This window comes from Anabrus simplex, chromosome 12 (genome assembly GCF_040414725.1).
Source record: "Anabrus simplex isolate iqAnaSimp1 chromosome 12, ASM4041472v1, whole genome shotgun sequence".
Lineage (NCBI taxonomy): Eukaryota > Metazoa > Arthropoda > Insecta > Orthoptera > Tettigoniidae > Anabrus > Anabrus simplex.
In genome coordinates, this window is record NC_090276.1 from 92072503 (window position 1) to 92089197 (window position 16695).

General features: G+C 39.0%; 1 protein-coding gene across 5 annotated transcripts in view; it reads right to left on the reverse strand.

The window, feature by feature from the left end:
- Haspin (haspin) overlaps positions 1-16695 on the reverse strand; it is a 369818-nt gene that overhangs the window by 316536 nt on the left and 36587 nt on the right. For 3 of the 5 annotated variants that reach the window (XM_067156420.2, XM_067156417.2, XM_067156415.2), the window contains exon 3: positions 7100-7183. The exons of the other annotated variants lie outside the window; for them this stretch is intronic. In XM_067156420.2, coding sequence (XP_067012521.2) covers positions 7100-7183 — 84 coding nt within the window. The remainder of the gene's footprint in view (positions 1-7099; positions 7184-16695) is intronic. 5 annotated transcript variants of the gene reach the window in all.

Sequence of the window (16695 nt, forward strand, 5' to 3'; positions counted from 1 at the left end):
GGACTGACTAAAGTGATCCTATGTGGTCATAAAAGAAGATAAGCCTAAAAACACACAACAAGAAGTAATCAAATTGCAGGAAATAGGGAATTGTGTGATTTCACAACATGCACAAGAGGAGAGTCAAGCCAAAAATAAAATATATCTAAACCTTAACCCTGAGCATTCAAAATATCTGTGGACGTAGCTTCGATACAACCCATTATCTATTTTATCATTATGTTTCCTTTCTTACTGTAAATACAGTTTTCTTTTCTGTAAGTTACAATGTCCCAACAATTTTCTTTGCTCCTGAAAATGACCAATGAGCAGTTTTTATTCAATTTCCATATAGAGCCTATATTAGTTTCCCTGCTCTTCACTAAATAAATCTGAGATGAGCCCCTACTCAATCGTACCTGCAACGTGTTATGTGAAAGGAATTTTGTACAACTGCAAGTGAAATGGATAGTACTGGACACTGGTGAAACCTCCAAACAATTTCAAAAACCCAAACTAGGCAACACACAAGTTTTGCAGGGTTTTGACAGTACTGTAAGTTCTTTCCTCCTGGTAAAACCTTTACCAGTCACATGGTTATCAATTTCCCTTTTTACAGCTCCAGCCCCATCAGAGGGTCATGATACTGGTGACCCCTTTCCATCTTCCCCCATCCAACCAACTGCGCTCCAATCCAGGTCCAATCACCTTAGCCAGGGTCTACCTGCTATTTTCCTTCCTTCAATCTTGGCCTCCACCATCCGCTTCAGTAGCCTTCCCTCCTTATATCCTCAAAATTTCCAAACCATCTATCTCACTTTCTTTCTCTTCATTCTGTCAGAAAGCCTTTCTACTCTGATATCCTTCCTGACATTCTCATTTCTTATCCTGAGCTTCCCTGTCCTTCCTCTCACTCTTCTTTCCTCACTCACTCACTGATGTGGATTTTACTCTCTGCCCTTTTCTCAGTGTCAAGGTATACACGAGTATTGAACAATAATATGAATGGATGAAAACCATAACAGTATATGTAGCATTTTGATCATTCGGAGAAAAAGGCATTTAAAAATCTTAACACTCATATAAAGCATGCTATTTGTAGTTATACCACCTATCACTAGAGCGCAGAATATTACCGCTATCATTATTTTGTATCTCTTTGCTGGTGAAAGGATACATCCTCCTGGAGTTACATCCTGCACTTAACTCATTTTTTAAAAAAATGTCACTTATACCGTTATGGTTTTCATCCATTCATATATATATGTTATATATCACTTCTTTACACTTCCCTCTTCAGATCAAGCTTCTCACACTCTGGTAAAATTTATTTTCCAATTGTACCCTTTACATCACACCACGTGCCGCGGGAGTTTGTGGGTTACTGTAGTCACGTCCTAGTTCGTGAACCATGGGCAATGGCTGAGTGGCCTAGTAAGTTGGTCCTGAGAGTTGGGATACCAGTTGCTATGGAATGGGAGTGGGCATCTCGGACATATTCTGAGTCGTGGCCATCCTTGTGCTCAGACGGCTAGAACTATACAATTCACCGGTGGTCCATAACCCGTTAGAGAGATCCTCACTTGGACTATGTGCAAGTAGGGTAGCATCCTGCTTCATGAATTTACCGAGCTCAGAACATTTTAAGCAAGCCTCGGACCTATGGGAGTAATGGAGTCCCACTCCCATTTGACAGGCGAGGGACTCCTTGGAAACAACTTGGCGAACGAAATGGAATTCGATGGGGAGCTATCAATATTAATGGTGCTTATGGAAGAAAGAAGGTGGAACTGGCTGAGTCAGCAAAGAGGATGCATCTGGATGTGCTAGGAGTAAGTGATATTCGGGTAAGGGGAGATAATGCAGAAGAGATAGGAGATTATAAAGTGTACTTGACGGGTGTTAGAAAGGGAAGGGCAGAATCTGGGGTAGGGCTCTTTATCAGGAATACCATTGCACGCAACATAGTTTCTGTTAGGCACCTAAATGAACGAATGATGTGGGTAGATTTGTCAGTTGGAGGAATTAGGACAAGAATTGTGTCCGTGTATTCACCATGTGAGGGTGCAGATGAGGATGAAGTTGACAAGTTTTATGAAGCATTGAGTGACATCGTGGTCAGGGTCAACAGCAAGGATAGAATAGTGCTAATGGGAGATTTCAATGCGAGAGTTGGGAATAGAACTGAAGGATACGAAAGGGTGATTGGTAAATGTGGGGAAGATATGAAAGCTAATGGGAATTGGAAGCGTTTGCTGGACTTCTGTGCTAGTATGGGTTTAGCTGTTATGAATACATTCTTCAAGCATAAGGCTATTCACCGCTCCACATGGGAGGCTAGGGGTACCAGATCCATAATAGACTATATCTTAACAGACTTCGAATTCAGGAAATCTGTTAGGAATGTACGAATTTTTCGTGGATTTTTCGATGATACAGGCCACTATCTGATCTGTAGTGAACTAAGTATCTCTAGGCCTAGGGTAGAGAAAGTGAAATCTGTCTGCAAACAAATAAGGGTAGAAAATCTCCAGGACGAGGAAATTAGACAGAAGTACATGGATATAATTAGTGAGAAGTTTCAAACAGTACACAGTAAGCAGGTTCAGGATATAGAAACTGAATGGGTGGCATACAGGGATGCTGTAGTAGAAACAGCAAGGGAATGCCTAGGAACAATTGTGTGTAAAGATGGGAAAGGGCGAACATCTTGGTGGAATGATGAAGTGAGAGCAGCCTGTAAACGTAAAAAGAAGGCTTATCAGAAATGGCTCCAAACAAGGGCCGAGGCAGACAGGGATTTGTACGTAGATGAAAGAAAGAGAGCGAAACAAATAGTTGTGGAATCCAAAAAGAAGTCATGGGAAGATTTTGGTAATAACCTGGAAAGGCTAGGTCAAGCAGCAGGGAAACCTTTCTGGACAGTAATAAAGAATCTTGGGAAGGGAGGGAAAAAGGAAATGAACAGTGTTTTGAGTAATTCAGGTGAACTCATAATAGATCCCAGGGAATCACTGGAGAGGAGGAGGGAATATTTTGAACATCTTCTCAATGTAAAAGGAAATCATCATGGTGGTGTTGCAAACAGCCAAGCTCATGAGGAGGAGGAAAATGATATTGGTGAAATTATGCTTGAGGAAGTGGAAAGGATAGTAAATAAACTCCATTGTCATAAGGCAGCAGGTACAGATGAAATTAGACCTGAAATGGTGAAGTATAGTGGGAAGGCAGGGATGAAATGGCTTCATAGAGTAGTAAAATTAGCGTGGAGTGTTGGTAAGGTACCTTCAGGTTGGACAAAAGCAGTAATTGCACCTATCTATAAGCAAGGGAACAGGAAGGATTGCAACAACTATCGAGGTATCTCATTGATTAGTATACCAGGCAAAGTATTCAGTGGCATCTTGGAAGGGAGGGTGCGATCAGTCGTTGAGAGGAAATTGGATGAAAACCAGTGTGGTTTCAGACCACAGAGAGGCTGTCAGGATCAGATTTTCAGTATGCGCCAGGTAATTGAAAAATGCTACGAGAGGAATAGGCAGTTGTATTTATGTTTCGTAGATCTAGAGAAAGCATATGACAGGGTACCGAGGGAAAAGATGTTCGCCATACTGGGGGACTATGGAATTAAAGGTAGATTATTAAAATCAATCAAAGGCATTTATGTTGACAATTGGGCTTCAGTGAGAATTGATGGTAGAATGAGTTCTTGGTTCAGGGTACTTACAGGAGTTAGACAAGGCTGTAATCTTTCACCTTTGCTGTTCGTAGTTTACATGGATCATCTGCTGAAAGGTATAAAATGGCAGGGAGGGATTCAGTTAGGTGGAAATGTAGTAAGCAGTTTGGCCTATGCTGACGATTTGGTCTTAATGGCAGACTGTGCCGAAAGCCTGCAGTCTAATATCTTGGAACTTGAAAATAGGTGCAATGAGTACGGTATGAAAATTAGCCCCTCGAAGACTAAATTGATGTCAGTAGGTAAAAAATTCAACAGAATTGAATGTCAGATTGCTGATACAAAGCTAGAACAGGTCGATAATTTCAAGTATTTAGGTTGTGTGTTCTCCCAGGATGGTAATATAGTAAGTGAGATTGAATCAAGGTGTAGTAAAGCTAATGCAGTGAGCTCGCAGTTGCGATCAGCAGTATTCTGTAAGAAGGAAGTCAGCTCCCAGACGAAACTATCTTTACATCGGTCTGTTTTCAGACCAACTTTGCTTTATGGGAGCGAAAGCTGGGTGGACTCAGGATATCTTATTCATAAGTTGGAAGTAACAGACATGAAAGTAGCAAGAATGATTGCTGGTACAAACAGGTGGGAACAATGGCATGAGGGTACTCGGAATGAGGAGATAAAGGCTAATTTAGGAATGAACTCGATTGATGAAGCTGTACCACTGATCTCTATACATGGATCGCTGATGCCAGCTCTCCGCTGCAGGAGAAAGTACGCCAAGTTGAGTGTGCGGTTCGCCATGTTGGTGTACCCATCCTAGAGCTCTCCTCATGGAGGAGCAATGATAATATAATCAATTTTAAACCGCAATTAATGGCGCATTTGAATAATTAAAAATATAGAGACAAGTTCCCTCAAAGCATAAGGACATTGCGAACACCGACAAGTCATTCCGAGGTCAGTAAAACTCCGGGATAGCAATAAAAATGAGTGCATCATAACGGCCGACAAATATTAACTTAGGTGCTGAATACATGCAATTAGCGATCGGTAATACAATAGGAGTGAAAAACAGTTCCTGGAAACGTTGCTGTAAATTTTATACACATATGCCACGAAATTATGCATTCTCTTATGACTGAATTTTTCGTATTTTGAGCCAAAAACTCGGTTTTTCTTTTTATTCATACAAAAATAGCCCTATTCTTCCTGTTTCAGAAAATGTTTTTATTTTATTAATTCCGGCTTGTTTAAAGCTTGTAGAAGCCATTTAATATGAGCCCGCAGACATTTAAAAGCCCATAACTACACCCACTTCTCCTGTAACGGCATAACGATAGTTTACTGTGTGTTTTTCGCTGGATATTCACGCATTTCGCGGCGTATTTGCCGTAGAAGTACACTTCGGCATGCTGACAGTCACTTGTTTACTATGTAATCAATACAATTACGTTATGTTAGGAAATATTGTAACTTGAACTGACGGAGAGAATGTTGTACCTCTTCCAGATAGTACTCAATTTATATCTGCCACACACGTATACTTTGATAGTTTAAATATATTATGTATTTGTATTATTTACATTTAGAAATTCGTATTTGTGTTGATTGTAGTAGTACAAGCATGGCTCCCTTGTTTTTTTATATTTTACTAACATGCAGAAGTAACATGTGGTTTCAATTCAGCGAGTGAAATATCTAAACTAGTGATTTCTCATTGATGTATTTCATCTTAATTCCTTTGTAAATATGTGGGGTATTGTAATAACACAGCACAGAACACCCGTGGAACTACAGGCCTGGCGTCACTGAACTGAACATGAACAAAGCAAGCGCGCTCCTTGTTGTCTACTGCACCGTGCGCTCGCTGCCATCTTACTACGCCAGTCATCTTCTATTCGGCTTACTGCTACCCAAGCTACCAGCCATCCATGTATGGAGATCAGTGAGCTGTACGCATAAACCGGCTTCGGTGGTGGGGTCATGTGAGGCGAATGGAGGAGGATAGGTTACCTAGGAGAATAATGGACTCTGCTGTGGAGGGTAAGAGAAGTAGAGGGAGACCAAGACGACGATGGTTAGACTCGGTTTCTAACGATTTAAAGATAAGATGGATAGAGCTAAATAAGGCCACAACACTAGTTGCAAATCGAGGATTGTGGCGACGTTTAGTAAATTCTCAGAGGCTTGCAGACTGAATGGTGAAAGGCATAACAGTCTATAATGATAATGTATGTATGTATGTATGTATGTATGTATGTATGTATGTATGTATGTATGTATGTATTGTACCCTTTTTTTGATCTGCATGTCCAATCCTGCATCAGTCACTTCCCAAGTACTAGAAACTTTGCACAATGACATGTATTGTAGAGAAACTGATGAAATGCAGAATTTGCTTGCCTCACGTGAGGCATGAAAACTGTCCTTTATTTCACAACAATCTGGCATTTTGTAAAAGTTCCATGCTTAATAGATGGAATGATTTTCAGCAAATAAAATATCACACACATGTGAATAATACACACACTCTAATGTTATGTAATAATAATGTTATTTGCTTTACGTCCTGCCAACTACTTTTACTGTTCTTGGAGACGCCAACATGCCACAATTTAGTTCCGCAGGAGCTCTCTTAGTGGCAATAAATCAACCGACATGAGGCTGACGTAATCGAGCGCCTTCAAATACTACCGGACTGAGCCAGGATCGAACCTGCCAAGTTGGGTTCAGACTCAACTATCTGAGCCACCCAGCCTGGCTTAATTTTATGAAAGAATATTCTAAAAACGAGTTTGTGTTTTATTGACAAGAAATGAACCCTACAGAAACTAGCAATCTGTTTATAAGCAAAGCATCAAAATCCCTGCCCTAATCATTATCTTTCATTCACTTAATAGCACAGCTTATTTTCATTCAAATTTTTAATTGGATGTGAAATGCCCAGCAATTACTATTCGTCTCTTCAAGTCACGTTTTGTGTTTTCACCAGACTGAGCAAATTTCCAATATTCTCTGCATTTTCAATAACGTTAAGAGAACTTGTTACACTTGCAGCCATACTTAACATTTCATTAACATCTCTGAGCCCCAGTTAGCACATTCAATCCTGGCTCAGACCAGTGATATTTCAAAGATCTCCAATACGGCAGCCACGTGTCAATTCGTGGGACATTTATATCATTAGCTTACAAATGTCGCAAATACCGTACTTTCTTTCCACTGCAAGGCTTCAAAAATTCTCTGCATCTTTAATAATGCAAATCATTTCCTTAGACGTGATGGGCAATAACAAGACTGTGTTGCATTGGAGAGATGAGGGAAACTCAAAAAATGGACAATCAAGTTTGCGGGGATATAAGTCTCCCTCAATTTAAACAAGCACGTAATTCCAATGCCACTACCTAGCGCACACTACAACCAAGCTACAGGGTGACATACTTTACACGCCTGGGGCTGACCACCATGCTGAAGCCTTTCCAGCCATGGAATCTCATCCAGAAAGGAGTTCTCTTCGACTCTCTCCTGTACCAAACAAATAATATACTATAATACCACATTATAAGAAATATTAAGTTAAATATCTAACAACTACAACCTTTATGAAAGAAATGAACTAATCACATATTTCATGAATGGTCTCCCAACTCTAGAATTAAAATTTACCTTCTGTCTGTACATTATATGAATTATAATTGTGTTTAACTTTCTTTCCATATCGTGTGTGAATGCATGAACGTTTGTTTGTTCAAGTATCTCATGAAAAAAGTAAGGTGTACCTTTATGAAACTCAATATGTATTTTACAGTTGTGTTATCTCAGATACTGGAATTACTGTCATGGCTAAGAGAGGAGTGGGAGTTGAAATGGATTTTTGCAGATATTTTGAAAACGATCAGCATTATTCAGGAATATTACACACAAAACATTCCTCAAAATTAATCCTGAACATTTCAAATCATGATAGCTTTGAGCCAACATCCGGCTCCAGCAACAGGAATGAAGGTTTTTGGTACCGTAAAACAGGGTAACTTTGGTCACTTTTTCGTACATTTTTAAAAATAAAATGTGAAATATTCCCTCTAATTTTCTGAAATATATAACAAATTCTGCCATGTTTCTTCTTCATTTTAAAATATGAATATAATTCTCATTGTTATTCAGTAACGAATAATGATTATCGAAAGAGTGGCCGGAGTTATCCCGTGTTTTGGGGTAAATCGGCCGCCATAAAAATAACTCACGAGACAAAGTTTTCTTCAATGTAGTGTTACTTCGGCCACCGTGAATGTTTTTTAAAAACCTGCAAAATGCCCAGTATCAACAATCACAAACAAATTAAAGCGATTTATGGTGAAACAGATGTATAGTAATCAAATTCACTTTTTCCCCAAAGAAGAAACTATTTTATTTAGCCTAAGCATACAAGCATTGTATGATATTACAAATTACATGTTGCATTGCAGAAATATTTGTAATGGTACAAAAGATAATAAATAAAAGGTATGGAAATCATAAAGCCCAATTCTATGGAGAGAAAAGGTGGTCGGAAAAGAAGCAATCTTGTAGACTGTCTTCAAAATACACTGTCTTCAAATTAGACAATATCTGGGCCGTCATCAAGTTCTTAAATGCGTATCGTCCATGTCAACAGATATCCGTCTATTTATCATTAAAAATGGAAACTGTCTTTCCCCTTCCTGTCGGGATAAACTTCCCCGTTTATTGTTATTGTGCCTTTATTAATCTCCTCTAAAGCGTTCTTGAAGTAAACAGATTGTAATTACAATATCCGCGGTCGCGTAATGTTTTTCTGTACATTCTTGGCATGGCTGAAGTTACCCCAGAAGAGGACAACTTTTATCACAAAACTATTCCCTGAAAAACCTATTTGAATAAAATGCATCAAATTGTGTTGATCAGTTACCAGATGAACTTACATTTTAACTGTATAAACCACTGGAATGGAGAATTGAATGCTGGGGCTAGAGAACAGTTTTGTTTTCTGCTGTTACCAGACAAGACAATAGTCGGGGCTGCAAAAAAAATCAATTGACTCACTCATGTTATTTGGACTACTGAGTGTTGATAGAGCATTCTATTGTATGTGCATTTTAGTTGTTGCAAGTGGTTCATCTTTTACAGTTGCTATTCGTCAGTGGCCGAAGTTACCCTGTATGGCCGAAGTTACCCTATTTACGGTACTTGTCTACAAAAGACACAAAAGATAAAATATGAAATGAAGATAAGAGGACAGCAACTTGGATTGGAAAGGAGTATGACAAACGCTAGAACTGAAGAGGCTGCAATGGTATAGTCATGTGAAGACAATGGCTCCAAATGGGATCCCAAGAGCATACTTTGAACAAATTGTCACATGCAAAAGACCTCCAGATGTTTGTGAGAAACAAATTCTCAAAGACACTATAAACGGTCTTAAATATAATGGACAATGGGATGGATCTTGTTTCACAATGCATATTATCTTTGCCTAACTTAATTGTTATTAGAGTGTGGACTCCTTTTAATAATAATTAGGCTCCTTTGAATAATAAGTTTGTCAAGATGGCGTTGGTGTCCCTTCTTGTATTTTAAACTCTTTGTGCTTGTTTGAAGTTAGATTTTCTTGTTCCTTGCATTACTCATGAACTTTCCTTCTGAGGCACATATGGAAGCAGAAGGCTCCATAAAAGCCTGCCTAAATTACTACGATATCTATAAAAGATTTAAACAAGCTTGAGTTTCTGATTCGCGCAGAAACTGTAAATTCCATTATGGATATTCCTTAGTTCATTCTGGTACTCTACATATCGCTCCCGAGGTAATCTCAAATATATCTCTTGCCTTAATTATCACTTGGGTGGTGACATCCTAAGAAAGGACATTTATTATGATTCCATCTTAGTTGGTTTTTACCTGTTTTGACATCTTGTCACTTTACACGTGTTTCTTATTTTACTCTCTCCACCTTGTTTAGAGGTGTCACTTCATTTAGTAACATAATGTGATCTATTCTTGTGTGTCTCTCTCAGCTTTGAATCACCTTTGTATGTCCTTAAGATTCATTTCGGTGGTCATATCTGTCAGGGATATTTTTTAAGGTATATTCTTGGCCTGCCATACATATCTGGTCCCCAAGACTGCTTTGTAACTATCATTTTGGTATTCATCATCATGGTTGTTTATCTTGGGACCTGCTGGTGTATGAGTATTGCTGGTAAGGAATGTGTCATGGTAAAAAGACACTATTGGCACGGTAAGTTGGGCCATCAACGGAGAAACTCCCTGGTTATAAATTGGACTGACCTTGGCATTTTAACGAAGACTTGGTTGTTAGCACATGAGTTTGGAGTTTATGAGTGTTCATTGCGCGTCTGAAAGCCACAGATCGTATTTCGTGCCAACTGAAGGACACAAATTAAACTCATTTTTACTGTTAGTTTCTTTCTTTTGACTATTTGAGTACAGTGAAACCTCGTTAGTGCGTTCCTCATTAACACGTTTTCCCCCTTTGCACATCGTAAATTTGAAGTCCCGATTCTCATCGTATTAAATCTATATAAAACATACCTTACTTATCACATCACAAATTTTTGCTATTACCGCTTAGTACGATCATATGTTTCCTAGCCCTGAAAATGTTATTAGTCATCCATTGTGGAAAGAATGTGATTTCCAACTCAGGTAAGAGCACCTGCCGCAGTTGCGTGATGATGGCAAAAAGGCCTTGAATTCACCACAGTTGCGTGATAATGGCAAAAGGCCTTGAATTCTGAAACTTCAGAGGATAAATTGCACCTTTGGGGAGCAAGCCATTAGCCTCAGAGATGCTCAGTTTTGCTTGTGGGTTAGCAGTGAAACTGCAGAATAACACGATGAGCCTGTTTGTGTTTGTATTTCGCATTCCATTCAGAAGTTAGAAACGTACTTAGTGTTTAGTTGTACAGTGACGGGTAGCGAATGTTTGTTTTTTTTTTTTTTTTGCTAGGGGCTTTACGTCGCGCCGACACAGATAGGTCTTATGGCGACGAGCGAATGTTTTAATTTGCATACAATTTTTATTATAGTTTTCCACCTATTCAATACATAAATGTTTTTTTTTTTCAACTCATATTATGTAAATTATTCCAACCCCCCTAATTTTTTCACTGAAGATGGCTCAAACGAGCCGAAACATGTCTGAACTTGTTTACTCCGTCTAATGACGGAATATATGATGTATTGAATAGGAGGATACTTTCATTTTTCGCCATTGTAAAGTAAATGGTTTTTTGTCGCTAGAAAATCATTTTACTACTATACTACATTAACAGGGACATGTTTCGCTCGACTTCCGAGCATCCTCAGCCTTTATAACTTTTCTCAAGGTTAAGACATAACGTTATTTTTACTTATAACTAATCTGTACTTAATTATAATCTTAATATTAAGTGGTAAAATACATTAACGGAAGACATTTGAGAACACAACAAACAGATTAACATTTTAAATAACAGTGTTAAAATTGGAACAGACATTAATTCTATTAACACTGATGTCCAAAACACGGTAAATCCCAATAACAATGAAAAGATTTGGCTAAAAGTCTCATGAATTTCTTCGTTTTTACTAACTCAATTGTTAACGAGCTACTGAATTGTGCTGCTTAAAATTTGAGTCATAAACCTTGTTAAAATTCAATAGTATCTGAGGCTTAAAAGTCTTGATGTACGTGTCGAAGTAGTGAAAATTGTGCTACTTTTCGTATTAATTTGATGCTTGCTGCAATAATCTATTGATTGTGAACAGCTAGGTACATATTGTTGGTTGATTCCCAAAACTAGTCTTCAATTGACGAGTTAACATGTTACTTGGGAGTTGTTCTTTTAGGAGCTTGGTCAAAAGGGACTTCAATTCTGAGAAACTGGTTGTTGATGCATTATTCTTTGTGACAACCTTCATGTGTTGGTGCCCTTTGACTGCCGCTATGATGCCTCACGGTGCTTGTTGCAGCACAGTGACTGCTTGCTTTCGTGTTTCTGCTTCTTGTGTTATACGTATAACCATTAGCAAGTTTCAATACGGGTCTAAACATGAGAATAGTTACATGCAATTGCGAATGTTTGTCGTGCAATAGCCTACATTTAGAACATATAGCTGCCAACTTTAAAAAATCAAAAATAGGAAGATTTTTTAATTCTTGGATTTCATCACATATATTGCGCCACAGTCTAAGTGAAAAAAGGACAAGATAAACACCATACATATATACAGTTACAATGTGAATTGACCATTAACCCATCAGTACTCGCGGGTGAGCGCAGGGTGAGCGCTGCGCTCACTTTCATTTTTAACAGCTTGTAACTCTGACCTAGTGGAAATTGGGAAGCCAAGCTCTCGTCTACCTTCCTTTCTGAGTATCCCCTTTGACGGATACAGGAAACCAGAAACGTGAGTGCTTCCCAGACGCTTTGGTTTCAATCTTGGTGCAGGCGCAAACGGAAGTGAGCGCAGCGCTCACCCGTGAGGATCCGTGTAACTTTTCGTGCATGTGCGAAGTAGTGCGAGTCTGAGTGCCGAGTGATATTTTATTAACATAATCAGTATGGAACGTGAAGAACACATTCGGAAGTGGTTGTTAGAGAAATATGATGATGAAATTTTAGGCTCTCCTCTGATAGTAGGCAATGATAGTGAAGATTCGGAGGGAAAGATTGAAAACAGTAATCATGACACTGGCAGTGAAGTAGCCGCTGACGATTCTGATTTCGATGAGCACATCAGACCTCATTATGTTGGTAAGGACAATGTCACGGTGGGGAACATATATCCCCCTCCACACAACGGGCGCAGGAGCAAGAAGAATATTGTCATTCATCCGCCAGGAGTGAAAACACGTGCTCAACACGCAGTGACAGTTCTCCAGTCGTGAGACTTGTTCTTTCCTAACGATGTAATTGCTGAAATAGTGAACTACACAAACGTTCGTTTGCGGAAGTTCAGACGAAATTACTTGGACTCAAATGTGAATGAGATAAAGGCCCTGATTGGTTTGTTATACTTAGCAGGAGTTATGAAATCATCACATCAAAATATCCGAGATTCATGGGCAACTTATATGACAGCACCAGAGTATTTTCGCCTGGTAATGTGTTACAATGGATTTTATTTGCTTCTTAGTGCACTGAGGTTTGATGATATTCCTACTAGGCAGCAAAGGAAAGCTCTGGATAAGTTGGCGCCAATCAGAGAAATATTTCAAGGTTTTGTTCAGCGATGTGAAGACAATTACAGTGTCGGGGAATACGTCACACTAGACAAAATGCTTTTCGTAGCAGCTTCAGACAGTACATTCCAAACAAACCATCCAAACACGGAATCAAAATTTTTGCCTTGGTTTGTCCTTGGATGTTTTATACTGAAAACATGGAGATATATGTGGGAAGACAGCCTGAAAGTCCCTTTGTAATAGACAATAGTCCAAGTTTTGTCGTCAGAAGAATGGTTCAGCCAATAGAAAACAATCGGCCGGAACATGACCGTCGATAACTGGTTTTCTTCCTTTGGGATAGTGAATGAGTTTGTACGGGAAAAGAACCTAACAATAGTCACAGCACTGAAGAAAATAAGTGGGAGATTCCGCCAGAACTAGTCAACACCTGATCCAGGCCTGTAAATAGCAACATTTTTGCTTTTGGGGAGCATTGCATGCTGATTTCGTATGTGCCTAAAAAGAATAGAAACGTAATACTCATATCAAGTATGCACGAATTTCCCGTAACTGATGAAACAACTGGGGACCTTATGAAACCAGAAGGACTTACCTTTTATAATTTGATGAAAGGAGGGGTCGATGTTGTTGATGAAATGAAGTCTTTGCACTCTGTATCCAGAGTGTGCTACAGATGGCCTCTAAGAATATTTTTCACAATGTTGGATATTGCCGGTATCAACAGCCAGATTATTTTTTGATCGAACACATCTGAAGAGTTCCCGCGAAGGAAGTACCTGAAGACACTCGCCCTGGACCTTACAAAATTCCATCCTGAAGAAAGAATTGCAAAATCTGGAATTCACTAAGATCTGCATCTGAAAGTTCTGCGGACAAAGAACGGAAAAGTGTGCATACTGTCCACGAAAGAAGAACAGGGAAACAGCAGCCAGATGTATGAAATGCAGTGCACCAATTTATGGAGACCACAATCATAGTAACTGTTTGTAAACCATGCCATTTTTCACATCTGGATCAAAGTGACTCGGAAGCTGAATAAAGGTGACAACAGTGTTGAGACTTTATACTGAAACATCTGTTCCACAAGAACATGAACTGTTGCCTAATTTATGAACAGGTTCAACAATGACAGTTCTATAGGCAGAAACATTGATTTATTGGTTTTTGTTCTATTTTCCTTTTTTCTTTTTGGATTTTGTTTGTGCAGAAGGTGGTTATTTGTCACGCTACTATCCAGATTTCAAGAAATTAATGCATTCTAACCTGGATAAAGTGAGCGAACCCCAATTCTAGTAAGATTAACCTAAATTTCTATGAATCATGCATTCAAACCTATATAAAGTGAGTTAAACCTAAGCATGGATACTATTATTTCAAAACTGCAATTATAATGAATAAATCTCCTTCTCTGAATGAACGCTGGCAAAATAAATCGTTAGGAAAATGAACGTACACGAGGTGAGCGCCGCGCTCACCCGTGAGTACTGTCGGGTTAAATTTCAAATCTTAAACTAAAAAACATTTAAACGGTTACAAGAAAATGTACCTAATCACTCTCATTTATGAGACATGCATACGAATAATAATAGAGTCGAACCTTGATATCTCTAACCTCCATTACTCAAATTTTCAGTTTCTCGAACTAACTTAGATTTACATGTTACAAATTTCATGTTTGGTCCGTATTGAAATGTACATCAGTTTTAAGATATTACCAAAAGTTATTAGGATCAACCTATTCAATAATGTATTCAATAGGTTGATCCTAATACATTTTGTTAATATCTTAAAACTGACTTAGATTTTCCGGCCGTTAGTCCTATTTTTGACGTGTATTTATTTCACTATTCTCGAAATTCGGTTATACGAATTATTCGATTTCTCGAAACAAACATTTCCTCCCTTGAAGCAAAAAATACTCTGTAACTCGAATTTTGTGCAACATTAACTGTGCAACACGGCATTCGCGGTTTCTGAGGAACAGTTAACAAGTAGAGAAAGGGTTCCAGTGAAGGTGGAAACTAGTATAACAGCAACCGAAAAACTCGAACTTTTAGTGATGGGCAAATCCACACCATTCCGCAGGTGTCAATTAATTACCGGTCATGTACGAAAGCAAGCCCAGAAGTTGCGGATGACAAGCTCCATTTAGGAAACTCGGCTACATGTATTGCCAAGAAGTTTCAACATGAAGGGAGGAAAGGTTAACCGCAACAAACAGAAGATACTAAAGGATTTATTTTCCAACGTGTTAACGGAGCTATGTTTCTTGTTTCACTACTGTATGTACTGTGTCCTGTCTTCTATTATGGTACAGAAATTCCACTAGTAACCTCCATCCCACAGCCTTGATGGAATTTTCAACTTGCGAACTGGGAACTGTTTCAGAAAGGTCTTGATAACACCGTTCAGTGGATTCCCCCAATTCCATCCAATTATGAACGATTTGTGTGTGCTATTAAAGTCAATGCCAAAAACTATATTCCACGTGGGTTTCGGAAGGAATACATCCCCAGATGGTCTCAAGAATGCAATGATTTGTATGTTAAATATCAAGAATCTCACAATGACACAACAGCTGATAACCTTTTGAGAGCTCTCAATAAGAACAGAAGAGAAAAATGGCATAAAACAGTGGCAGAACTTAACTTTACACATTCTAGTCGCAAAGCCTGGAACGTTATAAGAAAACTTGGTACAGATCCAAGGCTGTCAAGCACAGTCCCACGTGTGAATGCCAATGCTGTTGCATCCAGACTAATGAAGAATTCGAAAGCTAAAATTGACAAGGCACATACACGAATCGTAAGAAATGAATTGTACATAAAGAGATCCAATCTAACACCACATCCTGACTACTCAGGTGACTTCAGCATTGAGGAACTTGATATAGCCTTGAATATGCTAAAGGTAAATAAAGCTGTTGGCTTTGATGGCGTATATCCAGAGTTTCTTAAAGCCATAGGACCTAAAACAAAATTGTGGCTCATTGAATTCTTCAATGAAATTATACAAACTGGAAGATTACCAAAGCTTTTCAAGCAGGCTAAGATAATTGCCATCCTGAAACCAGGCAAAGACGGAATGGATGCTTCTCACTACCGGCCAGTATCGCTACTCAGCGTGACCTATAAGCTACTAGAAAGGCTTATTCTAAATCGCATTCAAGAGGCCATTGATCAAACCATCCCTGTTGAACAAGGTGGCTTTAGGAAACATCGGAGCTGCTGCGACCAGGTTTTAACATTGACAACTCCAGTTGAAGCTGGATTTCAACGAGGTCTCCGATCAGCTGCAGTGTTTGTGGACCTTACAGCAGCTTATGACACTGTGTGGAGGGATGGCTTGATGTCGAAGTTTATTAAAATCATCCCATGTCAAAAGCTGGCGTTTCTAGTGAACAACATGCTCTCTGACAGACGCTTTAAGGTGTTTCTGAACGGACAGTCTAGCAGATGGAGGACTCTAAACAATGGCCTACCTCAGGGATCAGTTCTGGCCCCCATTCTGTTTAACTTGTATATTCATGATATGCCAGACACTGACTCATTGAAAATCCAGTATGCAGATGACCTAGCGTTAGTCTTCCAGAGTAAAGGTCTTATGCACTGTAAGAATGAACTGACAAGTGATCTGACGAAATTGAATGACTACTTCCATAAATGGAGACTTCAACCTAACCCAAATAAAACTGAGGTTACTGCATTCCATCTAAATAATAAGGAAGCCCATAGGAAGCTACATGTGACTTTCGACGGAACCGAAGTACCGCATAACTACAATCCCAAATATCTAGGAATCACTCTGGATCGGTCCTTGACATTCA